General features: G+C 45.0%; 1 protein-coding gene across 1 annotated transcript in view; it reads right to left on the bottom strand.

Moving 5' to 3' along the window:
• SYNE2 (spectrin repeat containing nuclear envelope protein 2) overlaps positions 1 to 24,922 on the bottom strand; it is a 158,915-nt gene that overhangs the window by 17,227 nt on the left and 116,766 nt on the right. Inside the window, exons 96-101 of the mRNA XM_077180797.1 lie at positions 23,401 to 23,595; positions 22,558 to 22,683; positions 20,458 to 20,613; positions 15,956 to 16,114; positions 14,930 to 15,096; positions 2,544 to 2,706 (exon numbers count right to left, since the gene is read on the bottom strand). Of these exons, the coding sequence (XP_077036912.1) occupies positions 2,544 to 2,706; positions 14,930 to 15,096; positions 15,956 to 16,114; positions 20,458 to 20,613; positions 22,558 to 22,683; positions 23,401 to 23,595 (966 nt within the window). The remainder of the gene's footprint in view (positions 1 to 2,543; positions 2,707 to 14,929; positions 15,097 to 15,955; positions 16,115 to 20,457; positions 20,614 to 22,557; positions 22,684 to 23,400; positions 23,596 to 24,922) is intronic.

Here is a 24,922-nt window from a genome sequence, read left to right on the forward strand (position 1 = left end):
CTCTAGACTTCAAAAAAAACCCCCCAAAAATAAAACAAATAAACCCCTCTGAAATAGACACAGCTTGTAGTAAATACAAAATGAGTAGAAGGAAGATTTTTCCCAGAAGTCAACAAGCTGCAAGGAGTTGAGAATCACTCAGTGGCAGTTCTCAGTGGTTACATGGGTACCTGAATCAAGGGCTGAGCCATAAATGGTCAAAATACGGCTGCTGGGATTTGTAGTAAACTGAACAGCTTTAAGGAATGTAGAAGTGAAATTTTTTACATGGATGAGACTACCAGAAGGAGAGCCAACAGATTTTTTTACAGGTTACTAAGGATTGCTATTTACTGAGCAAGATGCATCAGTGTCTTTTCAACACAGGCTCCACAGCTGGGAGCAGGCTCTGTCTCACTACTGCAGAGTAGTCTGGAGAGTGTCTTCTGAATTCATTAAATTTCACTGGATTTACAGGTGTATTAGTGAAAATGAGAATTCTGATCACAGATTAAAATTAATTCTAACTTGTAATTTTATTTAATTAATTCTAATGGTAATGTTGCTGACACTATCTCATTACTTCAAGCCATGCCTGGGTTCATGGAATAGCCTAGACAGAATCCTTGCTGTTTTCCAAATGACCTGACTGCATTAAATGAGAGAAGCATAACAAACAAAGGGAGAGGGTGAGGAACATATATGGAGCCCCAAGAGGTACCATTCCCTCAACTCTGCAGAGCATTGCCCAGAGAGCTTTAACAGACTACACACTGCTAGATTTTTGCATTAGTGAGACATCTTTGCAATCTTAATATTATTCATGTTGTAATCATCATCCTTTAATTGAACAAACATGCCATAAAACACCTCTGTGCATACACAAGGCTTTTAAATTTCATTATTCAAGACTGCACAGGTAAAGCTTTTCCAGTCATGGATGTCAAATAAAAGAAGCCTGTAGGGCATATTTCTCACCATTGTTCTGCTCTTGCTGAAATAATTGTTCAGCTAAAACCAGGAAAGATCTTTTTACTTGTTTCATTGAGACAAATGTTTCACTAATGCAGAACAAAAGTAGCTTTTCTTTTTACTGTGGTCTTTTTAGTCAGCATAGTATTCTCATACTCAGCCTGCTAAAAAGCTACTGTAGACAGAGTCTAGAAGTGCCTAGAGGTCTGTATTTGTAAAACAGCATCCAAAAAATTAAGCAGTTAGTAGTTCTGAGCTGCAAATGATGGCTCTTATAGCCAGCTAAAGCTTGAATGCTCACAATAAAAATAAATTAGTTTGGACACAATTCCTTTGTGCTCCATGCTCTGCTCTGCCTGGCAATTTATTATGGCCTTTGAGAATGCAAAAGGTTTGAATGAGAAGAAAATATTTCTTTGTTGTTTACATGACCATTCACAATGCAGATGAAACCATGAGAGGTGCTGGGCCAAGGCTCCTGGTGTTTGACCAGCTCCTGCAGTACTGTCAGTGGGAGCCACCTCCAATCCTGTCACAGAGGAGCTGGCCCTTCCTGTGACATCTGGGACATGAGTACAAGGACAGCCACACCAACCAGCAGAGAACTGAGTCCCCACGTCTGGGTCACTCAGGGATCCTTAGACACAAAAGGAGAAGCCAAAGAGAAAAGATGGAAAGGATGGGAAGGATACCAATAAGTGTTCCTAAAGGCAGATGCCATAAAGCTTCCAAGCTTCCAAACTTGACAGACTTATTCTTGATCTTTAGTTTTTGGGCAAGTTTTGCTGTTTAACACAAAGGCCAGATGATAGCAAGAACTTAGAACCTGGCCAGACTTACAGCACAGCCCTGAGCAAAGGATGACTCCACCTGCAAGTCTGTGCTTTGGAGAAGTTCATTTTCCTTGCTGGGCTGCTGGCTAGACAAAGTTACTGCAGGACTATCCAACTCTCCTAAGATCCCCTGTAAGCCACTGCCTTGGATAAATGCCCACAAACAGCCAGCAGTGCAGGGTTGGTTCACACTTGTTGTCTCAGCAGGATTCACGCGCCAGCTGCCCCAGCCCTGAGGGATCTTCAGAGCCTGCCTCTGATCAAACCTCAGCCAAAGGTGTGTCTGCACAAATCCACCTTCCAAAGCTCAAGCATCCTGCTCTGCCAAGCTTGCTCTGCTGTCTGCAAGGAAGGGACAGGAACTGGAGCCAGGGAGGGAAACACATCAAATCCCATCTCTTTGCAGAGAGCAGCATTCACGCCTTGTCAGTCGAAGTCATCCTCATGTACTCTGCCCACTGTCTGTGCCCTGCCCAGTCCTCAGGAAGTCTGCTATACTGAACTGAGTAAATTTGCTTTTGTTTGTATTTTGCATGTTTTCCTTGGGTGAAGGGAGGCAGAGAGATGTGGGGTAATTCAATGCAATACTGAAATAACTGCAAGCAAATAAAAATCTTCCATGTAACGCATCTTGGCAGGAACACGCCATGCAAAGCGAACAGTCAGAAGGGCTCACTAAAGAAAAGAAACAGGTGATTTTATACCAGGACCAATCAGCAGCATCTTAGCTCATTTACTCTGGCTGCTGCTATTTCCCACCTGCTGTTCTGCCAGTCTCTTCTGGATTTCTTGGTCATCACAGATGTCATAAACAACAGGCTTGGAAAGCTCAGACTCAATCCGGGCCAACCACGTGCGAAGGTTACTCATGTTTTTGTCCAATAGTTGTATAAAAGCAAATGTTTCCTTCAGTTTCTTCACCCTAAGTAAACCAGGAAGAACATTTTGTTACAAAGATGGTCAATCAGTGGAAAAGATGTTGGCAGGAGTGATGACAGGCATGGCTTTATGAAGCCATGTTGCATCAAGCTGCTGCCTGTAAATCAGAGCCATGTTTTAGTCAAAACCTACCTAAATTGGCCCAGCAGCCCCCCTGCTCTACAGCTGCAAGCAGGACTTGGATGAAGGCTTTAATGGAACTCTATAAGCAAGGTGAATTTTCATCTGCTAGGGAGCACTGCACATTCATCTAAGTGGAAATTTGTACCGTAATTTGCCACACTTAAACTAAAATGGGTATCTGTGGTTTGATTTTCCTGCTGGGAATTTTGCTCAGTGTCATCTTCAGCAACCAACAGGCTCACACTAATCAAAAAGGTACCACTCTGCCAAGAGAGGCAGAATCTGCACAAACCACCAGTCCAACACCCTGGCAAAATCACAGAATCACAGAATGGTTTGGGTTGGAAGGGCCTGAAAGATCCCCTTGCTCTAACCTGCCATGGGCAGGGACACCTTGCACTATTCCAGGTTGCTCCAAGCCCCATCCAGCCCAGCCTAGAACATTTCCAGGGATGGGGCATGCACAGCTTCTCCAAGCAACCTGTGCCAGGGCCTCAGCATCCTCTGGATGCTGACAGGAGAGGAGAAGACCTGAACAACAGCTACTAATAGAACTTGTAGCACCACAACATTAAAGCTCATCTAAACACCACACAAACATGCAGAGATATGCCAGACTCTCCTGACATGGTGAAAAATTTAAAAAAACAATCCTAATGGGGGAGAAAATCAAATGGCCAGGGAGACTTGTGCAGTGGACAAGCAAATGAATCATTGAGATCATTTACTTTTCTTACAGCTGTTTGTAGCACAGCTCTCAAACTGCAGACAAACTTTTTTTGACTTCCAGACTTAGCAGCATATTCCCATATCAAACCCCCCTATCAGCCCCTCAAATTACCCACACAGTATGCTTTTATATTTTGGCAAGTTTGTCTCCATGTGTTGGAGGAATATCTGGTGAGCTACCTCACTGGTCTCAAATTTTTCTTGAAATTTCATTTACTGCAATTCCCAAGAAAAATTACTAGAAAGGCAACAACAGGGTGACACTTATCTCTTCAGACTTATTTCAGAGCTTGTCATCTAGACCTTGGTAGATAACGGAGGAAAAAAATCATTACTTGTATCAGACTTGTCTTAAACATCCAGATCACGAGATGAACTGTACCAAAAAGCACATATTTCTCCCCAGGAACTGCAATGGTCTACCCTGCAGTACTATAAATATCAACACTGCAGACTCTGAAGTCAGATGAAATCATTCCACCCATGTCCTAGGGAGAGTCCATTTCTTGGCCAGCATTGCTTCCCCATGCTGGTCTCCTGATCTCTAGTTATGTCCTTGTGCCTTAGCATCAATTTTTGAACCTTGCATATGATTTTTAAAATGCAAACTTACAAATTAAACCTTTAGCTACTGACTAGTCCAACAACTATCAAGATGAGCCTCAACTGTTTAAGTCAAGCACAGCACAAAAAGTTTAGTCTGTATTGTGAAAAGGCTGAAACATTTCCCATTCATTGGCCACAGAGGCTGGGAACTGTCACCATATAAACAAAACCAGCAGTGGCACTGCAAGGACAGCTTGTATAAGGGGTTCACTGCATATCCCCAAATGCAGGGGACTGTTGAGAGGTCTGAGTTGAGCCCTGATGCACTTGGCAACACAGGTCTTGTGCAAGCTGGGACTGGGGAAGGCTGAGAGATGTGATCTCATGTAATGCAAACAGGGACAGATTGCTAAGGCAGAAGTGCCCACACAGGGCACCTGGACAGTTTCCTGGCCCACTATCCTGCCTGCTGCCAAACTATCCTGGCAAGTTTTAGAGGAAAGTGGTCCAAACTGTCTGTAATGAATAGCTTTTGCAACTGCTTGATGATACAACAACAGAAGATATGCAGGACATCTAATCCATAATGAATATGCCACTCTGTAAGCAACAGCCGATCTTATTAACAACCTTAGGGTAACCAAAGAGGATACACACGCCAGCTAGACACTTGATTTAAAGTGAAGCACTTATGGAGGAGATATGGGAATGATCCTGCTGGATTTCAGTCCTACTGTTTACAGAGTAAGGCCAGAAAATCTAGGGTCTCATATGGATCAGCAGCATGGAAAGTTTCCCCTGCCTCTTGTCCCAGAAGCACCAGGCAGTGCTTTCAGCTGTTTTACAAGGAGGGCAAGAAGAACACAGTCCTACACTGAAGCTCCTGGCAAGTATTTAGCAACTCTGCACTCTCCAAAAGTAAAATTAGTATTGTCTGACTGATGTAAGCCTGCAGCCAGCCTGAAGGATTTGGACCAAGTCCATGGTCCAGCTTGTTCCTGCCTTGCACCCACAAAGCTGCTGACTCTGGTGCAAAGCACCTGCCTCTGCCCCTTTACACAGGCTCTGTTTTCCACACCTGCAGCTGACTGAGAGGAAACCAGTAGATGACAAAAGCATTTAGCTGCTCTTGCTTTTCTTAACAAGCTTTTTTTCAGAACTCTGGTCCCAAGTTCAACCCTGTATGCAGACAGCATTTGGCTCCCAAGCAAACAGCTCTGTATAAGTCTTGCTGCTTTTGATTTTGCTTATATTAAGTGGTACTCAATGAACATGTCATTGCACCAATTTCTTGTGCTGTCATGGGCTGGCAGTTATTCTAGCCAGGAGAACTAATTCTTCCTCTGCCCTGTTCCCATCAGTTATTTTGGATGGTTACAATGCTCAGCAGGGCCAGTGACTCCCAAGGCATGTGGCCCTCCAAAGGCAGGTGACTCAGGAACCCTTCTCCCAGGAGAGATGGACAATACAGGCTCTGTGCTGAGCACAGAATGGAAGAGTCTGAGCTAAACATCTACACTGTAGCATTATTAACTCTGCATGACTTCAGGCCAGTCAGGAGGAAAGCAAGGCTTGATCTCTGCCCTGTCCCTGACTGTATTCTGTGGCAATTCACCTCCTGCATATCCTATGATGTTTCCCACAACTGCTCTGGAGACAGGCACATGTAGGGATCATCTGATGGCACAGCTGACCTGCTGAGATCACAGCTTACTGTGCTGCTCACACCATCTCTGCCTCCCTGGGCTCCCTTCTCTGCCTCTATCCACCTGCTTCCCATCCCTAAGCTGCATTACAGAAAAATTCACAGGGTGCTGAACATCTTTCTTCAGTCTGCATAGTGGATAGATGAACACAGCCAAGGAAGTCCAAAGCAAAACCAAACAATATCAGACTATAAATAAATATATTTATGACTGAAAGTACATTTGATACATTTTAAAAGCAACAATTTTAGAATCCAAGTGTGGCTTTTGGCACCACCATTCCAATATTATTTTGGCTTAGAAATCACTCTGATTTTCAAGTTATGAGTGTCAACATGAGGATATCTTCTAGTGTTACCAGAAGCAATAGTCTCAAAGACAGCATCATTGTGGAACTGAGAGCTTGTATTTACTTTCTAGCAATTGCCATTGGAAACACCATTGTAATTAAGCCATTTAATCTGTTATTTATTCTCGATAGAATTTGGCATTTGCCAGTCATTTAAACACCCTTAATGCTCTAAAGCCATTCATCTCAAACTTGAGCTAAGCAGCCAAAGAAGAACAAAAACCTAAGAGAAGTTCACAGCAGTGCAGTGCATAAATGGGAAGGCAGCTTTGCCCAGACATTCAGCTTGGCTGATCTGCTCCTTTCAGCAGACACAGAGCCCAAGGAAAAGGGCAGGGTTCTAAACTGAAACAAGAGGTAAACTGATGAAAAACATGAGCATCCCCAGCTTGCACAGAAGTCACAGGTAACTGCCATTTCCCTGGCTACAACTCAAAGAAAAGAGTGAAACAGACTAATTAATTACATCAACAAATCAACAAAAGTCTTCATTTGCAACCACCATTCTCAGATGCATATCTGCACCCTGAAAATACTCTTACAAATCACCTGATCTTTGCATGAATGAAACTTCACCAACTCTTTTGAGATGTGTCCTGGCCACTTCTGGAGAAACACAGCCCTTCTGGAAGCTGGGTGGGAGTGCACAGTGCAAGCCTCCAAGCCTGGGGGCAAAAGCTTCCCCGTCAGATCCAGGTATCAATCACCCAACACACAGTGAATTCACAGCACTAAAAGTTCAAGTGCAACAAAGAAAAGCAGCTTCTTGCAGAGGGTGGAAGGTGCCACCACTGTTGATTGAATTATTTCTCTGTGAAGTGTGACTCTCAAGTTAATTGAGATTGGTCAAACAGGAAAAACTTCCTGTTTACAGGAAAAACTCCTACTTATCCATTGTTCACTTCCACTGAGAACTCACCTGCCACAATTCAACATGCCTCCAGAAAGAAAAAAAAAAAGGTAACAATACAAAAAAATACAATAATAGTATCACCACTAATCTAAAAAAAACCCGACAAATTCAGATTTGCCTTGTCTTTTGCAATGGGCCAAGCTAAAAAATCCACCCTGATTAGCACTCAGACATGTGCTTAAGTTGCCTGGAATAAGCCAAACAAAGCCAGTTTTAAAATATTTTAATCTTTGCACCACAATAGAAGTGGCAGAAAAAGAACAAAAGTAGGAGATTATAACTACAAGCTGGCTGCAAAAGTGAACAGAAGGACTAACTGACTTGACTCGAGATTGGATTTGGGTCTTAATACCCAGAATGAAGTTGCCAGTATTGGGTTACAAGAGAAAAGCATTAAAGTGTCTCAGGCTGAATCACTGCACAGCCCCAGAAATACACAGTGTATTTGTAGTAACTACTCAGGAATTACCTAGCAGTAGGAGGAGCTTCCAGGTTGATTGAAATGTATTCACACAAACAAAAAGAATTACTAAATGCATGTGCTATTGCATTGCTTTAGCTGTCAAAATGCTGCAAGGAAAAGGTAGGGGGGAAGCAGCATTCAAATTTTAGCGTCTGAAAGAAGGAAAAACATCCTAACATCTATCCCAAACTCTCCTTCACAAAGGCAAATGTCATCAGAAAAAGCGACTCCGTGCGTGTCTCTTGGAGGAAGAGGAGGAGGAGGGGCTGAAATGGCCCTGCCAGCTGACAGGATTGTTTACCAGCGGCAAAGCGAATGAGATGCACGGCCCAGGAACCTTTGTTCAGTGACTCGCAGGGGGAACAACCGTGTGAGGGACAAAAGACGCGCTCTGCAGAGGTGATGCCAAAGGCAAATCTGAGGCCTTTCCATGGAAGGCGAGGCCATTCCCGGTCCGTGCCGGGGCCGTGCCAGCCGCCCCGTGCCCCGGGCTGTGTGCGCGCACGGAGAAGCGCAGGAGGCTTTGGGGGCGGCTTTTCTGCGAGCCCTCAGGTTCTTGTCAAGGCTCTCCTCCGCCTCGGGTGCCAGCCCCAAACACAGCTGATCGCAAGCCAGGGGCCCGTGAGCACAATTCCTGCTGCTGCCGTGCCGCACTTCCCACTCGCTCGCCCGCTGGCCCCAGGCAGCTGCAGCGGGGCGCATCCACCGCTCCCCCCCGCGGCTCCGCCGGACCCCACCGGCACCCGGCACCCACACGGCACTTACGGTTCGCACGGGAAAACCATTCCTCAGCCTGCAAATCCCAAGCTGCAAGGGGGAAACCGTCTGTGCGACCAGGCAGGCATGGCAGAGGAAACCCCTCCTCCACAGATGCCCTATTTATTCGCCGCTTTAGCATCCCGGCTGTGGGGGGGAGGCTCGCCCGTCCTCCTCCTCCCCGACCCCGAGCTGGGGAGACACCGGAGCTCTCGCTCTCTCGCTCTCTCTCTCTCTCCCCCCACTATTTTAACCCTTACGTTTTGCCTTGGGATTTTACCTGGCGAACGGCCGCATCCCTCCTCAGAACAAAACCACCAGAGCTTTATTCTGACACGAGAGAATTGTTAGCACGGGAGGAAGCGCACGCCGGGCGGCTGCCCGCGGCTGGCAACAAAAGGGTTGCGGGTTGGAGCCTCCGGCACCGGGAAAGGTGGATGCGGTGCTCATTTCTTGGGAGAAAGAGGGATTGTTGGAGCCTCAGACCCGGATGATTTGCAGCAGAGTCAGTCTGAAGCGAACCCAGAAAAACGAGCACACGTACATCCACGCACAGGCACCACGCACAAAGATGTATCCTTACTTCCCCTGCCTTCTGCTTTCTCGCCTTTACCATTATATCCCAGGTATTTAAGTACGAATTAAATCTCCCACACACTAACCTGTCCTCTCTTTAACCTTCCAGACCAGGCAGAAGGCCTCCACTGCAAATAGCCTGTTATGCCAGAAGGCAAAATAACCCCTAATCTTCATTTGTGATATCATTCATTTGTGGAAAAACACACTGTCATGATTTCTGTGTGTTATGACTGCCAGAGATCACGGGGTGGGAAAAAAAGGGCGGAAGTTGGAGAACCTTGGGTTACAAGTCTCTCCCCACCCAGCCAAGATCAGAAAAAAAAAATAAAGAAGTTGTGATAATCCTACCAAAAATGCAGAGAATGATTTTGAAATCAAAGGTTTTTCAGTATTCAGGTAATTTTCCACAGACCTGTACTGACTTGCTGATGGCTCACATGGCAGAACACACAGTTCCTGTGAGGACACAGCACACTGTGAGAGGGCTCAGGACATTTGCATAGGTAAATCATGCCCAGTCACCTTCACAGTTTAATGTCCAGAGTGGTTCAAAACCACTCTTTGAAATGGTTGACCTGAGTAAATGGGGAAATAACCCTCAGCTTTGCAGGCAGACACTGGGAGTGAAGATGGTGTGCAGAAGACAAGGACTCCCCTTGCACTGCCAGCTCCCCCGGCTCCCTGCACACATTGCATAACCAAAATAAGCCCAACCATCATGCCTGAGACAATAATGAATTCTGTCACAGCTTTTACACTGAAGAGAAGTGTAATCCTCAAAGGACAAAGAGAACATGGAAAGAAAGCAAGCACTTTGTGAGTGAGATTTCAACCATCCACATATTTTGTATACCAAAAAAAACCAAACCCTAGAATGAGATTTTACAGTGCTACTGCCACAAACCAGCACAATTCTGCTGGACATTGCTGCCTTGTTTACCTGGGGAGGCCTCCCTGCAGCATATTTTGCTTCCCTTGCCATGCAATATTGATCTGCAGCAATTTAAAAAGACCTTTGAACCAGAGTGCACCCACACTGATTGTGGGCTGCCCCAGGGTAAGACAGCACACCAACACATGGTGCCCGATTGTCTGCCCTGCCAAAGGTCAACCAATGTGGTGGAAAATAAATAGAGACCAGCTGAAGGGTGTGCTGTGAACTCACTTGCTCCCCAAATCCATAATCTGGGGCCTGCTGGTGCTGGAGCAACTTTTGGGGCAACCCAGGCACAGTGAGGGTGCAAGGGAGGAGAGGGAATTGGCAGCTCACTGCATTCCCCATAAAGCCTCCTTGGACCCCCAGCACAGCACACGGTGATGTCACTGGAGAGTTTCAACTCCTTCCCCCCCTTTTTTTTTTTTTTTGCAACCTGAGAAGTTTCAGTCTGTTTGGGAATTTCAGTCCCCCCAGGGTATGCAGGAAATGAGCTGAAAACACCTTCAATCTTCCAAGTTCTATTAAGGAAGGTAAGGGCTGACTTGAGTGTAGCAGTTTAAGATTTCTGGACGATGCAATGTTGCAAACACAGGGTAAAGACCCAGTTGCCAAAGATAGTTGCATTTAAAAGAATGAGAAGGCACATTTGACCTTGCTTGCTTCCCTGAATTTTCATGCTTGCTTTAAAGGTCACAGTCATTTGAATCCATTCCTGCTACATACACAAAAACTTTGCTTTTCTCCACAAGGCTGAAAACATGGACTAGACCCACCAACTAAGAAAACACATCAGCGTGCCTTTAGCCAGAGCAGCTGAGAAATGGGATCCCCCTTTTCACAGCTTGGCAACAAGTGGCAAGAGCTGCAGGATGCCCAGAGCTACAGAAATGCAACATCAGCTACTGCAGAGACTGGTCTGCAGACCCAAAACTCCTGGAGGCAGCCCCTGATGAAGCTGGTGACTTTAATGAAGGTTCAAGCAGCACCCAAAGCTTTGCACAGCCCCAGGCAGTGCAGACACCCTCCAGGGACACAGGGGTGCTCCTCCAGCCTGACTGCAGGCACTAAGCAAACAGCACTGCAGAAGGAAAACATTTCCTTGTCACCGGGCTGGGAAGCAAAGTGAGGAGTCAGAATCAGTGCTGGGTGGCCCAGGAAAGGGAACATGGCCATGCACAACACAGTTCCTTGCTAGTCCTTGCCTGCTGGTGCTTGGCCCAGGTGTGTAGTTCCAGAGCATACTGAGGATGTCAATCCCACTCCATGGGTTTTTGGTTGTCTACCACCCTCAGGCAGCCTGTGCACTCCTCCTCCTACTGCTTCAGTAACAAAAGCAAGAGATTTCCTGTGTCCATCTTCACAGTCAGCACAACACTCCCTTCTGCCTGTGAGTATGTTTCTATTCCCCACCCCTCAACAAAGAGCCAGCACAAACCCCCCGTGGTGAGAGTATCTTCTGAGCTGAACAGAATGCATTTGTTCTCCTTTCCTGGCATGCTAATGCCTTGATGGTTACTTTATCCCATGCAAATTAACATTTTGAGACTCTTCCAAGCTTGCAGCCAGACGGTGGCTTGGTGCAACACACGAGGCAAAGCTTTTGTCACCGCACAGACAGAGCACAGGCAGATAATGAAAGTGTTAAGTCCTGCAAATGCAGCCATATGGCAAATCTGAGCTTGTCACCATGAACTAAGAGAATCACTTCAAGGACTAAATGGGGAGCTCACCTAATTTGCCCATCTGTCCCAGGACGTTTATTGGTTTAAAAAGGTGAAATAAGCTATCAGGAGGAATTCTCTGCATTGATTGGTTTCCAGGCTGGTTTGGTTTCATGTTGGTATCACACAGCCATAACTACACTGCAGAAAAGATAAAATCTTACACAGGTCACAGGGACAGCCATGGGGACATCAGCAGCCACAGAACTGAAGCTGGCAATAAATCTCAATTAGATTCCTTTGTGGATACAGGTTATTTTTCACTCTTGTACCACAGGATCAAAAAATGCCCATCTACAAGACAGATTCAATGCCCAAAAACGAAGAATTGGCTTTGAACACACAGCTATTCAATATGTATTTTCTCCTCCTACTCAGTGCCTGGCTCTGTAGTTCATCTCCTTCCCAAATCTTGGCCTGCCATGAAGACATACTGAAATTTGGTCCTTGCCCCTGTGATGCTGAGTGGGCCACTGGGAGACAGATGCAAGTACAAATAAAGGTAGCAGCTCATTGTGTGTTTAACAGAAATTGTTGGACTTGAAATAGTTGTCAAAAAAAGAGCTTCAAGTGGTTACAGATTTGGCACCCAAAACCTCAGAAAATTTTCACTTCAATTTTACTTGCCACAGCTACTAATCTGAAAAGACAGGAGCAAAACCACCTCCTCATTTCATGGATGTGCTGTGAAAATAAGTTCCTACAAGCAACTTCTTTTTTCAGGAGAAAGACAAGGTTTTCTCTGCATCACAGTCAAAGTTTGTCACTTCTCTCCAGGAGCATTCCCCTACCCTCACACCCTCCAAGCCCTCTGGCACTCCTTCCCAGAGGCATCTCCTCCATTCCTCTTATTTTCCCCAAGCAATGAAGCAGTGCCCAATAAAAATGGCTTTGCACAGGTCTGCAGATGTGGCAGCACTTGTGCAGTGCTCCAGTCTCATCTGCAGGGCTGCAGTGGATGCACAGCCCCTGTGCCATTCCCTCCAGCCTCCACACACTGTGAGAGGATCTCTGGACTATGATGGCTTAATCCAGCAGGGACAACAGAATTCTGCCACTATCCTTTACATGTATTCTTTCAACACAGCCTCAATACAACTTTTTTAACAGTTTCTGCAAAAGCAAATTGAGAAGGAGTGAGACAGTCTGTCAGCACAGGGCATCACAACCCACACTCACAGGTCACCTCACCTCCAGCCCAAGGCTCTTTGCTCCTCTCTGCTCTCCCTCAAAGATGCCCAGCTTGTATCACACTGGTGATGGGTTGAGCTGCTGCCTCCCCACCATCACCTGAGCTTCAGAGAGGCTACTCAAAAGCAGGGGAGGAGCCTCATCTTTGCCCCAAAGCACACCTCAGTGAGGTGAACATCTCAGTCAACTGATGTCTAATTTAATTCCTTCAGACATCAAATCTCAGTGGCGAGCCAGCACTATAGCAGCAAACTCAAAGCAGAAAGTTGGAAGGTTACAACAGGGCAAAATAAACTCTTAGGAGTGTACTCAGAGTCTGTTGTGAGTGTCTGACCTGGTGGTTACTCATGACTGAGCAGCTGAGAGCCTGCCCCAGCGAGGTGGATTAGGTGAGGGAGGAGAGGTGCTGCAAAACACTGCCATATGCTGAACTTCTCTTAGTATTAACTCAGAGGGGACCAGCAGAGCCCACAGGGCTGCCTGATAATCTTAGGCCACCAAGGGAGCTGCTTAAAATCACATTTTGCCAGGTCCTTCCAGTTCATTACCCTGGTCCTGAGCATCAAATTGATGGAAATCACAAGTAGAAGCTGGCATATTACAGACATTCTGGAATTAATTACACAGGAACACTCATACTGCATCACACCAATTCCTCAGTAGCTGCAATATCCACTTAGAAACCAAATACTGGGAGCCTTGTTGATGCTCTAGACAAATCCACAATAACGTACCTCAAAGCACCACTGTACACTTGCCTGAAGGTAAATATTTAAGGTACAGCAGGTAGACAAGTCCTTGTTACAGGAATACTGGAGTACAGTTGCCAGATCTCTCTCTAAGTGCCCCACCAGTTCTTTAGCATGTTTTCCTAAAGATTATCAGAAATGTGCCATGCTTACCTCACTTTTAAAACAGTGCATTTTAAACTGCATTTAAAAACTGCTACAATTCAAAACCAAAACACAGCAGAACAAAAAATGATCATTAAAAAGCTTTAAAAAAGACACATTACCATCAGATGAGAACAGAAAAGGTGGCATTACTAAAGTGAAGCTTGCTTTCCTACACCAGATCAAAAACAAAGACACCTTGAGACAGCCATTGCAAGTCTATCTGCAGTGTCAGATCTTAAGCAGGCAGCTTCTGCTTAATCATGCACAGCTCCTGTGTCACCATTAATTCAGATCTCATTCCTGATTAAGGCCCAGCACACTTAGCACTACATTGTCACAGCACAACCACCTGCACTAGCTGTCCCAAATTTAACTGAGCAACAGAGCTGCTGAGAGCCCATAGTGGGGGACCACAGGCAGAACAAAACCTTGGGAAAGAAGTTGAGACCAACACCAATTTGGTGTTAGCCTTATTATTTCTGGATTACCAACAAACTCGGCAGGAGGCAAGGCCAGCCCAGCATCCTCCTCCCAAGCTGTGGCAGCAACTCAGAGATAACAATGAAATGGGATAGTCTCAGTAAGGCTAATACTGAAATGATCATGATGTTCTTAACTCTGTCAAGTATAATAAAGATGCTTAATCCATTAAGAAGAGGTTGTTGCCTAGACTGTGGAGGTTTTGGTTTTTCATTTCAACTGACAGTATTTTTCACTTCACCATCATACAGAAAATCCTGAATTTAAAAGGAACTCATATGGGCTTTCAGTTGTTTTTAGGAGGGAGACTGAATAAAGAAATAGCACTGGTATTAAATGAAATTTCAAACACTTGTGAATGTAAAAAAGGAACATTATCATGTAAATCTGTCTACAGAGACAAAATAGAGTCCATTCCTAAATTCTGTGCATTCAGACACAGAGTGAAAGAGAGGCTTGTGTTAAAATAGGAGGCTCTCCTAAAAAGCCCAAATGAACTACCATGCTGCCTTAAAATCAGGTTGCAATTCAACACATGGAATGGAGAGATCACTTTGACTCTTCCTTTTACAAAACTCCCATCATTAAAATTTTATTTCATATGAATTCTTACACACTGCCCTCAACCATTAGATAAATTAAGACATTTGGTGTCATAATAAAGCAGTAAGTTACAAAAGAAAAGTATTCCCTTCAGCTTGACTCCCAGTAATAAATTCCAACTTAACTGGAAAGTCATGTCACTCTGTTTCTGATGCTCGAGGACACAAACCTCTGACTTTTATCTCACATAAAACATTGAAAATAATTTTCTTACCGTGCTCCAATGACATCAAAGAGGTGCTGCCAGCGATCATTGATTTTGTTCAGTTTATCATCTATTTCTGCAACTCGGCTCTTGTTGCTAGCCTTGATTAGCTGATCACCCATTTGTTTCAAGTGAAGCTTATTTTCACTGAACAGGTTTATTTCTTCCATGCAGTCCTGATAAACATACACAAACATTGCTTTAATTACAGGGCAAAACAAAACAATGATACCAAAACAAAAATATGTGTTTCTTTTCCCACGTGTGTGATGTGAAGTCAGGTTTGGCTGAGGTTTCTACATTAGCACATACAGCTCTCACTAAAAAAAAAAAGAAAACCAGGAGTAAGTATTCCTAAAAATAGCTATTGAATGTTCTAATTTTATCTGTTGTTTTCCTGATTTAACATCATTTTTCAATGAAGCTACCTCAAAAGAACCCAAATCCGAGTTTAGGGTGGCTTTATTTTGCTGGCATTGTTATCCAGAGGAGATGTGGGATTTGATACAGAGACATTTTAGCCATGGGGGAAGAACAGCAGAACAATAATGGTTGATTTTCTTTAAAATCAAGTTAATACAAAAGTATTAGAATGCACTGACTACCATGGGGGAAGGGGAAGAATTTTGGTTGTGGTAACTTCTTGTTTGTCTGGCATAAGACCTACCCCATCCTTCAATCTTTTCTTTGCCCTCTGCTCACCAGTTGTGTGGATGATGGAGGTGGTGAGAGCAGTGAGCTGCTCCCAGGACACCACTCTGAGCAGTGCTGGGTGTGTCCCAAAACCCCAACAGCCCAGACCCCATCACCACAGCTCACACTGACTAAATGCAGTCCAGAGCATTTCTGCTCTGCTTTAAGCTCCAAATCTGAGTATCAAGAAGAGCTAATGATAGAAGAGCTCATCTCACAAAAGCCTGTGTGTGTTGGTTTTACATCATGTATCACTTCCAAGAAGCCAGGCATGCATGAGGAATGGTGCCTCTGTAATGAGTTATCTGCCTGCAACTGAAGAAAAGTGGCATTACTACTTACCTTCTGCAGTTTGTCTATCATGTCTTCAATGCTAACATCTGCAGTCTGCAACACTTTGCTTTCCATTTGGACCAGCCAGGAGCACAGCTCCTTGTTCTTCTCATTGAACACAATCCAGGCGTTGAGCCTGTCCTCGATCTCCTGCTTCCGCAGGGACACCTGTGGAAAAGCACACACAAGAAATTCTAGCAACAGCTTTTTCTGAAAGGAAACCAGCAATTATGAGCCTTCTAATTTCTAGTCTGCATTTGATCTTATTCCATTTTGCAGGAGCAGTTATCAAGTACCCTACCTTCCTTTCCAAAGCCATCAAGCAGATTGTTATTACATCTTATTTTGGATTGCAGGGCAAAAAGTTGACTAGCAAATACCAGATTCTCTCCCTCAGAAGAAAGAAACTGAGTGACAGCTTTATAAATAATGTGCTTATATAATAATTTAAATGTTACTCAGTGAAAACCTGAAAATGTCAAACACAGAAGGAATATAAAATACATAATTACTACATACTGTTTAGTATGGCCCCACATATAACACAAGAGAAATAACACCTAGGTAAGTTCTTATTTTTCTGCCACCCTAAGAGAAACTTTGTAACTACTGACTGCAATTATTTCATCTCTATAAAAGCCTCCCTGTTTTCTTTCCATTTGCCCAGCAGTAATTGGAGAACTTCCAAAAAATAAGCAGCAAGAATCTATCATTTTCATTGAAAACTATGGATTTTTTTCCCCCATCAAAAATATATTTTCCAGGATGGATAACCAAATTGTCTAGACAGTGCAATTAAGGTCTGAGACTGCCTGAAAAAAGCAGAGTTATTATCATTGCTCCAATATCTCAGAAATAAGCAGGGTCACACTTCTAACTAGCTAATAGCACCTGTCTCTAGCCTAGGGCTCTTAAATATGTATTTATTTATTAACCTTGATGGATTCCTGTACCAGGATATATGGGACAAAGGAAGTGAAAAATGGTTCAAACTCTACTGAAGCAAGAGATACAAGTAAGCCCTCATTCTCACCAATAAATTTTGTCTCAAGACTGTGCACAACATTTTGTTTATCTTGGCTGTAAATGGTCACTCTAAATGTCTCCTTATGGCAGGAAATACTCCCTCTTCACATCTCACATGCACTTTATACAGCATATGACTCCTCAAAATTCCATTACTGATTCTTCTAGACTAATATCTAACACTATTTTGTACCCCAGAGTGAAGTTTAAATGTGTAGTGTGGAAGCAAGGCCAGCTCCATGTTAACACCAGGATCAAAAGAGAAGCCACCAAGCCATCTCCTACCACATTGCTTTTGTCCCTTAAATTCTGACTTGTTTTCCAGGAGGGGATGAAGAGCTGAAAGGGATTTCTGAATCCTTCATGACAATCTAAGCAAAGAGATGAGGATGAAAGCACTGTCTTGGGACACAGGGAAACAATCTCCCAAGTTCTCCAAAGGAAAAAGCCTGGAGATGCCAGGAACCTCAGAAAGTTTCTAAGAGTGTCTCTGCTCTGGGACACTCCCATGTACTCTCAGCCTCAGAGGTTTGGAGGGTGAACCCTTCATCCTTCCTTACCACTTGCAGCTTATTCCATGTGTGGAGATGAGTTTACCTGGTCTGTGGAAGAACAGACTCAGCCTGTCAGCAAAACAAGCTCTAAGTGCTGATGTGATTCTGACTCCATGCTTGCCTGCTCAGAACGAGGCAAGGCAGGATTTTAACAGCAAGAAGCACATCTTAGCTGGCTAAGCCACACAGGCTGACAGTGAAAAACAGGAACAAGCCAAAAAATCCCAGACAAACTTCTAGGAACATGAACCCTTCAAGCCATTGCTTTGAGTACTTTCTCCTCTGCCCAGCTGCCCTGGTACCACCCCCATTTAGCACCCACCGTGTGAGCATCATGTGCATTCCAAAGGGAGGCTAAAATAACATCCCCAGAGATGCTGGCTGGGATGGATGGTTAAATCTGTGACCTACATGCACCTTGCAAGGGCAGCTCTGTAAATGCTAATCCCTTGAGTGCATCTGCTCCCTCTGCCCCTGTCCAGTTGAGCACAGGCATCTGGCTGCCCCAGGGCTGTGACAGCTGCAGCTCTTTCACCTCCCTGCATTTATTCTGCGCACTTTGCTCCACACAATGCATCTTGACTCTACTTTGTTATCCAAAATGAAGCAGTCATGCCAACAGGGAGCTGATAAATTCTGCTCTCCTAGCCTGTGTCCAGCACTGAGCACCACTGTGGGCTCTCCTGAGGCTCATTAGGGCTGTGCAAACATTCAGAATCTCCCTCCCTACAGCACTCAAGAGATTCCTCCCACTACAGATTTTGTGTGCCTAACACAGTTACATTACTGTCACCTCTTTCCTGCCTCCAAGACAGACTGAACTCAACGTTGCTCCCTCAGGAAATTAAAATGGAAATTTTGAATAAAATCTGATCTTAAATTACTACAGGAAATTACTACTTGGATAGACTGTAGTGGAGCACATATAAAAAATTTTAATATTCAGGGCTATTCAACACAGTGGGGACAGCAGGCTTCAGTAGCTCACAAAAAGAATGAAAAACAACTAAGTTCTCTCATTTATAGGCTTAACTACAGATTTCCATTAGGAAAATGATTCAGGCATTTTAATTTTAAAAATAATGGCTTGTATTTCTCAGAAGGGGAGAGGATGTCTCTGGAATTATTTTCAGAGTTCAGAAAAAATAGCAGAGAAAACACTGGTTGTAGAACAGCTGTCCAGTTTAAGAAATTAAATTCTTCTTTCTCATTGCAATGCAAAAGAAAAATAATTCTTCCAATCAAACCAAATAACTATTTCATCACAACACAGTTTGTGAAATAAGCACAGCTGTTCATTACTCTGGCAACATCCCCACCAAGATTGCTTGACCTTTGCCTGTGGAAGGGTTAGAAACAAAATGCTAACTGGCTTCAATACTTCTTCACAAACTGTAAAATAAAAGCTATTTACTTGTCAAGTAAAGGGATGCAAGAGTTTGGCTTGCTGGTGTGTAGAGTCCCCCAGAGTGACTTAAGACCCTGAAGTATTTTACCTCTTCCAATCCAGTTAACAGGGCAAAGGAAACACACATTCAAACTGCAGAATAACCTAATGAATCGAGTCCATGTGACTTTGCTGTAAGTGTTCCCCAGCAATTTTACACAACACTAAATTAAGTGTAATACAGCAACAAGCCTCAAAGAATGCAAATGTTTCACAGCATTTTCCTACTACAAAGAAGGTAAGTCAGTTCTCAATGTGTTCAAACCCAAGGAGTTAGCATTTAAACACATTTAAGTTTCCTTTCTGCTGGCATTTTGTTTCAACTTCCCTCTTCCTTTCCCTGCTCCATGCCCTCGGGCAATTCCTGTGCTTATCCCTCCCTGCCTTTGGCAGCCAGGAACAAAGGCACCTATTCCAGAAAACAGCTGCATCTGGCTCTGTGCAGTCACAGTCTCACACAGGGTTACACAGTCACTTCTTCCAAAGGGTTTGCAACAAAACCCTGGGCAGGATTTTGTTGTCCAGGACACAAAGGGTGAACTCCACCCCGGGCTGGCTGAGGGGGAGCAGCCCCATTCCCACCCAGAAGTGCCAGAGGGGCTGAGCCCAGGAGAAACCCCAGCCCTGCCCCAGGAGAAACCCCAGCCCTGCCCCAGGAGAAAACCCAGCCCTGCCCCAGGAGAAAACCCAGTGCTGTCCCAGGAGAAACCCCAGTGCTGCCCCAGGAGAAACCCCAGTGCTGCCCCAGAGAAACCCCAGCCCTGCCCCAGGAGAAACCCCAGCGCTGCCCCAGGAGAAACCCCAGCGCTGCCCCAGGAGAAACCCCAGCGCTGCCCCAGAGAAACCCCAGCGCTGCCCCAGGAGAAACCCCAGCCCTGCCCCAGGAGAAACCCCAGCCCTGCCCCAGGAGAAACCCCAGCCCTGCCCCAGAGAAACCCCAGCGCTGCCCCAGGAGAAACCCCAGCCCTGCCCCAGAGAAACCCCAGCCCTGTCCCAGAAGAAACCCCAGCCCTGTCCCAGAAGAAACCCCAGCCCTGCCCCAGGAGAAACCCCAGCCCTGCCCCAGGAGAAACCCCAGTGCTGCCCCAGGAGAAACCCCAGCCCTGTCCCAGAGAAACCCCAGCCCTGCCCCAGAGAAACCCCAGTGCTGCCCCAGGAGAAACCCCAGCCCTGCCCCAGGAGAAACCCCAGCCCTGTCCCAGGAGAAACCCCAGCGCTGCCCCAGGAGAAACCCCAGTGCTGCCCTAGAGAAACCCCAGCCCTGCCCCAGGAGAAACCCCAGTGCTGCCCCAGGAGAAACCCCAGCCCTTCCCCAGGAGAAACCCCAGTGCTGCCCCAGGAGAAACCCCAGCCCTGCCCCAGAGAAACCCCAGTGCTGTCCCAGGAGAAACCCCAGCCCTGTCCCAGGAGAAACCCCAGCCCTGCCCCGCTCCCCCTTCCCTGCCGGCCCCAGGGAAACCAGGCCGGAGGAGGTGAACACTCACCCGCAAGCAGAGCTCTTCCCACTGCCTGTGCAAATGCTCCACTTGCTCCTTGAGCACCATCATGTCCTCGGTGAGGATGAGGTGTGCCAGCTCCGCCTTCATGGCCTGCAGCTCCTTCATGTCGTGGGCCCAGTCTGCCAGCGACTGCTCCAGCTCCTGCATGGAAACGCACCCGCACAAGCCTTGGCACTAAGCTCCTCGGCTTTCCAAACCTGCTGGCTAATCCCCTGCCTGGCCTGTGGGGGAGGAGAGCAGGGAATGTGCAGCCGTCTGTGTTGCCGGGGCTGGGCTGGCCAGGATCCCTGGGAGATCCCTGGAACCCCACTGGAACCCACTGGAGCCCATGGCAGTGCCCCACTGACCCACTGGTACCATCCCTGCGTCCCAAAGTGCTGGGATGCAGCCTGGCCCTGGCAGCTCCCCATGCTCCAGGGCAGCATCTGAGCTCTCACACCCAGGCCAGCACATGCCTGCTTGTTCAGGGTTTCCCCTATTTGTGTTATAATTGCTTTGGACAAGTTGTTTTCCACCTGCATTTGCTCCAGTTTCAGGTTATTTTTCTAAACACACAAAAAGATTAAATCAGTTGCCTTCTCTAATGAATGATGTCATAGGCACTTCCTCAGATTTGTGAGGAAATTGTAGAGATTTTAAATAGGAAATTTGTAGAGATTTTAAACTGCTTGTTCACAGAAAACAGGCTCTTTTTTTTTGCTTTGCTCCCTCAACTCCCCTTTCTCTTTATTGTAAGTTACACATTTTCCTTAACACTGTTAAAATTGTCACCTAAAAGGCAGAGGTACCACTGCATGCAGCTGGGGAATATGGCAGTCTACACACACAAGGTCCTAGGTCCCATTTTGCAAAAAAGCTGCTGGGAAGGGTCACTGGCTCATCCAACAAAAAAAAAAAAAAAGACTTCTTAGAGAGAATCCAGTTTGTCTCATTTTGAAGGGGAAAAAAACTGTGTGTCTTTGTGTCAGAAGTGTGCTGGGTCTAAACCCTGTGAGGATTTTCACAGGTCTTGGACCCAGCTTCAACACTAGAGGAAAACATCAAACAAACCTGACTCTAAAATTTACCTGAGATCACAGTACTCCTATAGATGTGCACACTTGCATTTATGTTTCCTAACAAGGGGAAATCCAGAGCAATTACAGAGTTAACTATGGCATTTCATGGAACTTTGCTAGCCTTGTGTAAGGTCCAGGGCTGAAAGACAAATAGCTTTATTCCAGATAGAAGTGCACAGCAGGAAGAGCATGCCATGCCATTTTAGTCCTTTATTGTACTACAACACCTACTAGCAGCACTTGCACTGGCACTGTCTGACCCTGCTGCCTCTGCAGCTGAATTTCTCTTGCTGGGATAAGAGGCAGAAGCTGTGTGCTTCCATCTCCCAGATTAGTCAGGGCTACAGCAAGGCTGCTGCTGTGGGAAAGGCAGCCAGCACTCATAAAGAAGATTTCAGACAGCTGATAATGAGTTCAAAGCCTTGGCTTGTTAATAAGCTTATTTGTTCCCACTACATAGGTCAACAATTCACTTCATAAAAGGATGATGAAAGACTGACCACTCCAGACAAAATGTCTCCTATTCCTTGGAAATGCTTTTCTTGCCATTTAATTTTCATGGTGCACTATGGGCTGCAAGGAATTTTGCCACTCCCTTACTCTTAATTTTCTTCTCTTTAATTATTCCCACATCCTGCAGGTATGTATGGTGCTTTGCAGAACTACAAGGTCTCTTGCCTGAGGAGCTCCATGTGCAAAATGGATTGGGAAACAAAAAGGGAGATTCAGTCATGGGATAACAGCCAATTGAGCTGAGAGAAGGGAGCTTTTTCCCTTTTGTTTGAGAAACTACTTATTTTATAAATTCAGACTGTAAAGGGAGCAGAAGCAGGAAAATAAATTCCAAACCCTACTACTACTCAATCTTTTTGATCAGCTGGACTTTGGAGATGGGCAGCAATCAGGATGGTATAAAGAAGAGAAATTCAGTGTCACTGAAGAGGAAGTAAGAGGGAAAACTGATTTTACAGGGATGAGGTGTTGTGCAAAGACTACATAAATTTAAATACAATATAGCTGTTCATACCTTAATTTGTTCCTTGGCTTTGTGGAGCTCTTCATGTTCAACATGGAGTGGATCTTTTACTTTCTCCTTTAGCTCTTGCAGTCTGCTTTTCAGTTCCTTGGTTTGCTTTTCAAAGCGGTCATAAGTCTGCTCAGGGAGACCCAAAGAAATACAAAAGGTGAGGATATTTTATCAAAACATATGAACCACATGGATATGTTACAAAATAGCATCTTCAACCTATTGAAATAATCTATCTTGTGCTCTGGTTTTTTGAATTTTCTTTTTTGATACATAGTGCCACCCACAAGATTTTGGTGCTTGGATTTACAGAACTTCAAGCCTTTCTTATTTAAGCCTTGCCTCAGAGAGCATTTCTGCTCACCTGGTTTTGTTCAACCCAAGAGGCTTTAAGCATGGTTTTTGGACTTATCAGTGACAGTATTCAATTTTAAGACATACCTAATGTTCTACCTAGCCATGAAAGCAAATTCATTGCTGTAAGGAAATAAATATGACCAGCCCTTCTATTTATATGCTGAACAACATGAGGAGGAACAAGTCATGTTGACTCTAAGCTAAATTTTAGCTTTACAGCCCAAAGCAGGAGTGAGCTCCAGGCTATGGGGAGCTTCAGAACAATCAGAGCAGAAACATCCATTGTAGCAACATATGGAATCCAACTCAATTTCCTTTGGAGAATCAGGGGACCACAGTTTGAACATTCCCCAAGCCCTGATGCCACATGACAGCACTTCCCTCAGAGTACCCCTGCAGCGAGCAGCAGCTCAGCCTGGAGATGGTGGGACAGGGAAGCTCCTGAGACCCAAGGCCAGAGCAGCAGGTGGGGAGGGCATCACCTACCTGTAGGGTGCCACTGAACTGCATCTTCTTCTTCTCCAGCAGGGCCTGGGTTTTCCCCCAGCACTGCTGTAGCTGGCTGAGCTCCTCCTGGAGGGCAGCGCTGGTGTTGGGATCGGAGACAGCGCGCAGCTTCTCCCCGACGTCGATGACCAAGGTGTACATCGCTTGCCACCTCTGAAGGATCACTGCCTTACTCTTGGAAAGGAAAAAAAAGCTGTTCTTAGGAAGTTCCAGAAGTGCTTTCTTGGTATTTCACTTGGGAAGATGACTCAGAAGGTACAGCTTTGTTCACAGTCGTGAAAGATGAATCAATAGATCTCCTATGCGCTTCTTTGATTTCAGAAAAATCGTGTTTTCTCTGATATTTTGATTTATAAAACTCTACAAAAGCTCTCCCCAGACCAAATCTATAGTGCCAGACCAAAAGTGTAGCAGTCAAAAAAAGATGGAAATTCAGTTGTGTGAGTTATTCAGAACAAAAAACACAAACTAAGTTCTGCGACCACCTCTAGCATCAACATCTTAGGCTCATTTCTTCAGAGATAACAGCCCTGTTAGTCATGATGCACTCCAAGTGAAGTAAGCCATCAATAATAATTTGCCCACAACAAACTGATCCCTAACACAAGGAGGTATAATCAGAGTTTCTTTATGTAGAACAGCAGCAGGAGGAAAAGGGCAATTTGGAGTAGGAGGGAGAAGAGTTTCTGGCTTTTCTCACTAATAAAAAAAGCATGAGCAATAAGTTGTAAAATCTACTGAAAATCACCTTTACACAGCAGGTACAGATGAAATAAAAAGGGCAAGCACCAAATGGAATACTGGTAATGTGTTAATCCATCAACACTAGATGTGTGGGAACACAATATAAATCTTGGACTGTGCAAATAGCATTCAATAGTCTGATTTTAAAGGTTTTAGATTGCCTTATGCAACCATCAAGTTCACTGCTTGTTTCTACCTTCCTATAAAACAAAGAGATCCACGATTAAATGCAAAACCAAAACATCCAAAATTAACAAAGGAAAATCTTTTTTTCCACTGCTTGTAAAATGCAGAACCCACTGTTCTGAAGAACTGCTCATAAGGTTTGTACATCTTGGAGTGAAGAGATTCCTTTGCTTTTTCTTTGTTTCTGGCCTCTCCTGCCCATCCTTGCACACACAGGATCTGTATGGCCTGTCTTGCCACATAAGTACCTTTCTTCAGGCAAAATAAAAGTCCTGAATTCAGCAGTCATGTCAGTAAGGTGTACACAGACCTAGAGCTTACCTGCTAACTAGTGTGTCTGTCTCATCTGGCACCCTGAATTGCCATTTTCATATGCATAAGATTTTTAAAGTATGCAAGGCTACTAAATGGCCGTGCTGATCAAGAAGTTTCTGAGTATAATGAGCCTTTTGCAATGTCACTGCTTTCTTACCTGTGCTCAGCTTTAAGGAAAAAGTATCACCAATCACTTCTCCTCCAAGAAAGTGTGTGATTTTAAAGCTTTCTGCCTGACTGGACAGAAGCTGTTTCA

The sequence above is a fragment of the Agelaius phoeniceus genome, chromosome 6 (assembly GCF_051311805.1).
Source record: "Agelaius phoeniceus isolate bAgePho1 chromosome 6, bAgePho1.hap1, whole genome shotgun sequence".
Lineage (NCBI taxonomy): Eukaryota > Metazoa > Chordata > Aves > Passeriformes > Icteridae > Agelaius > Agelaius phoeniceus.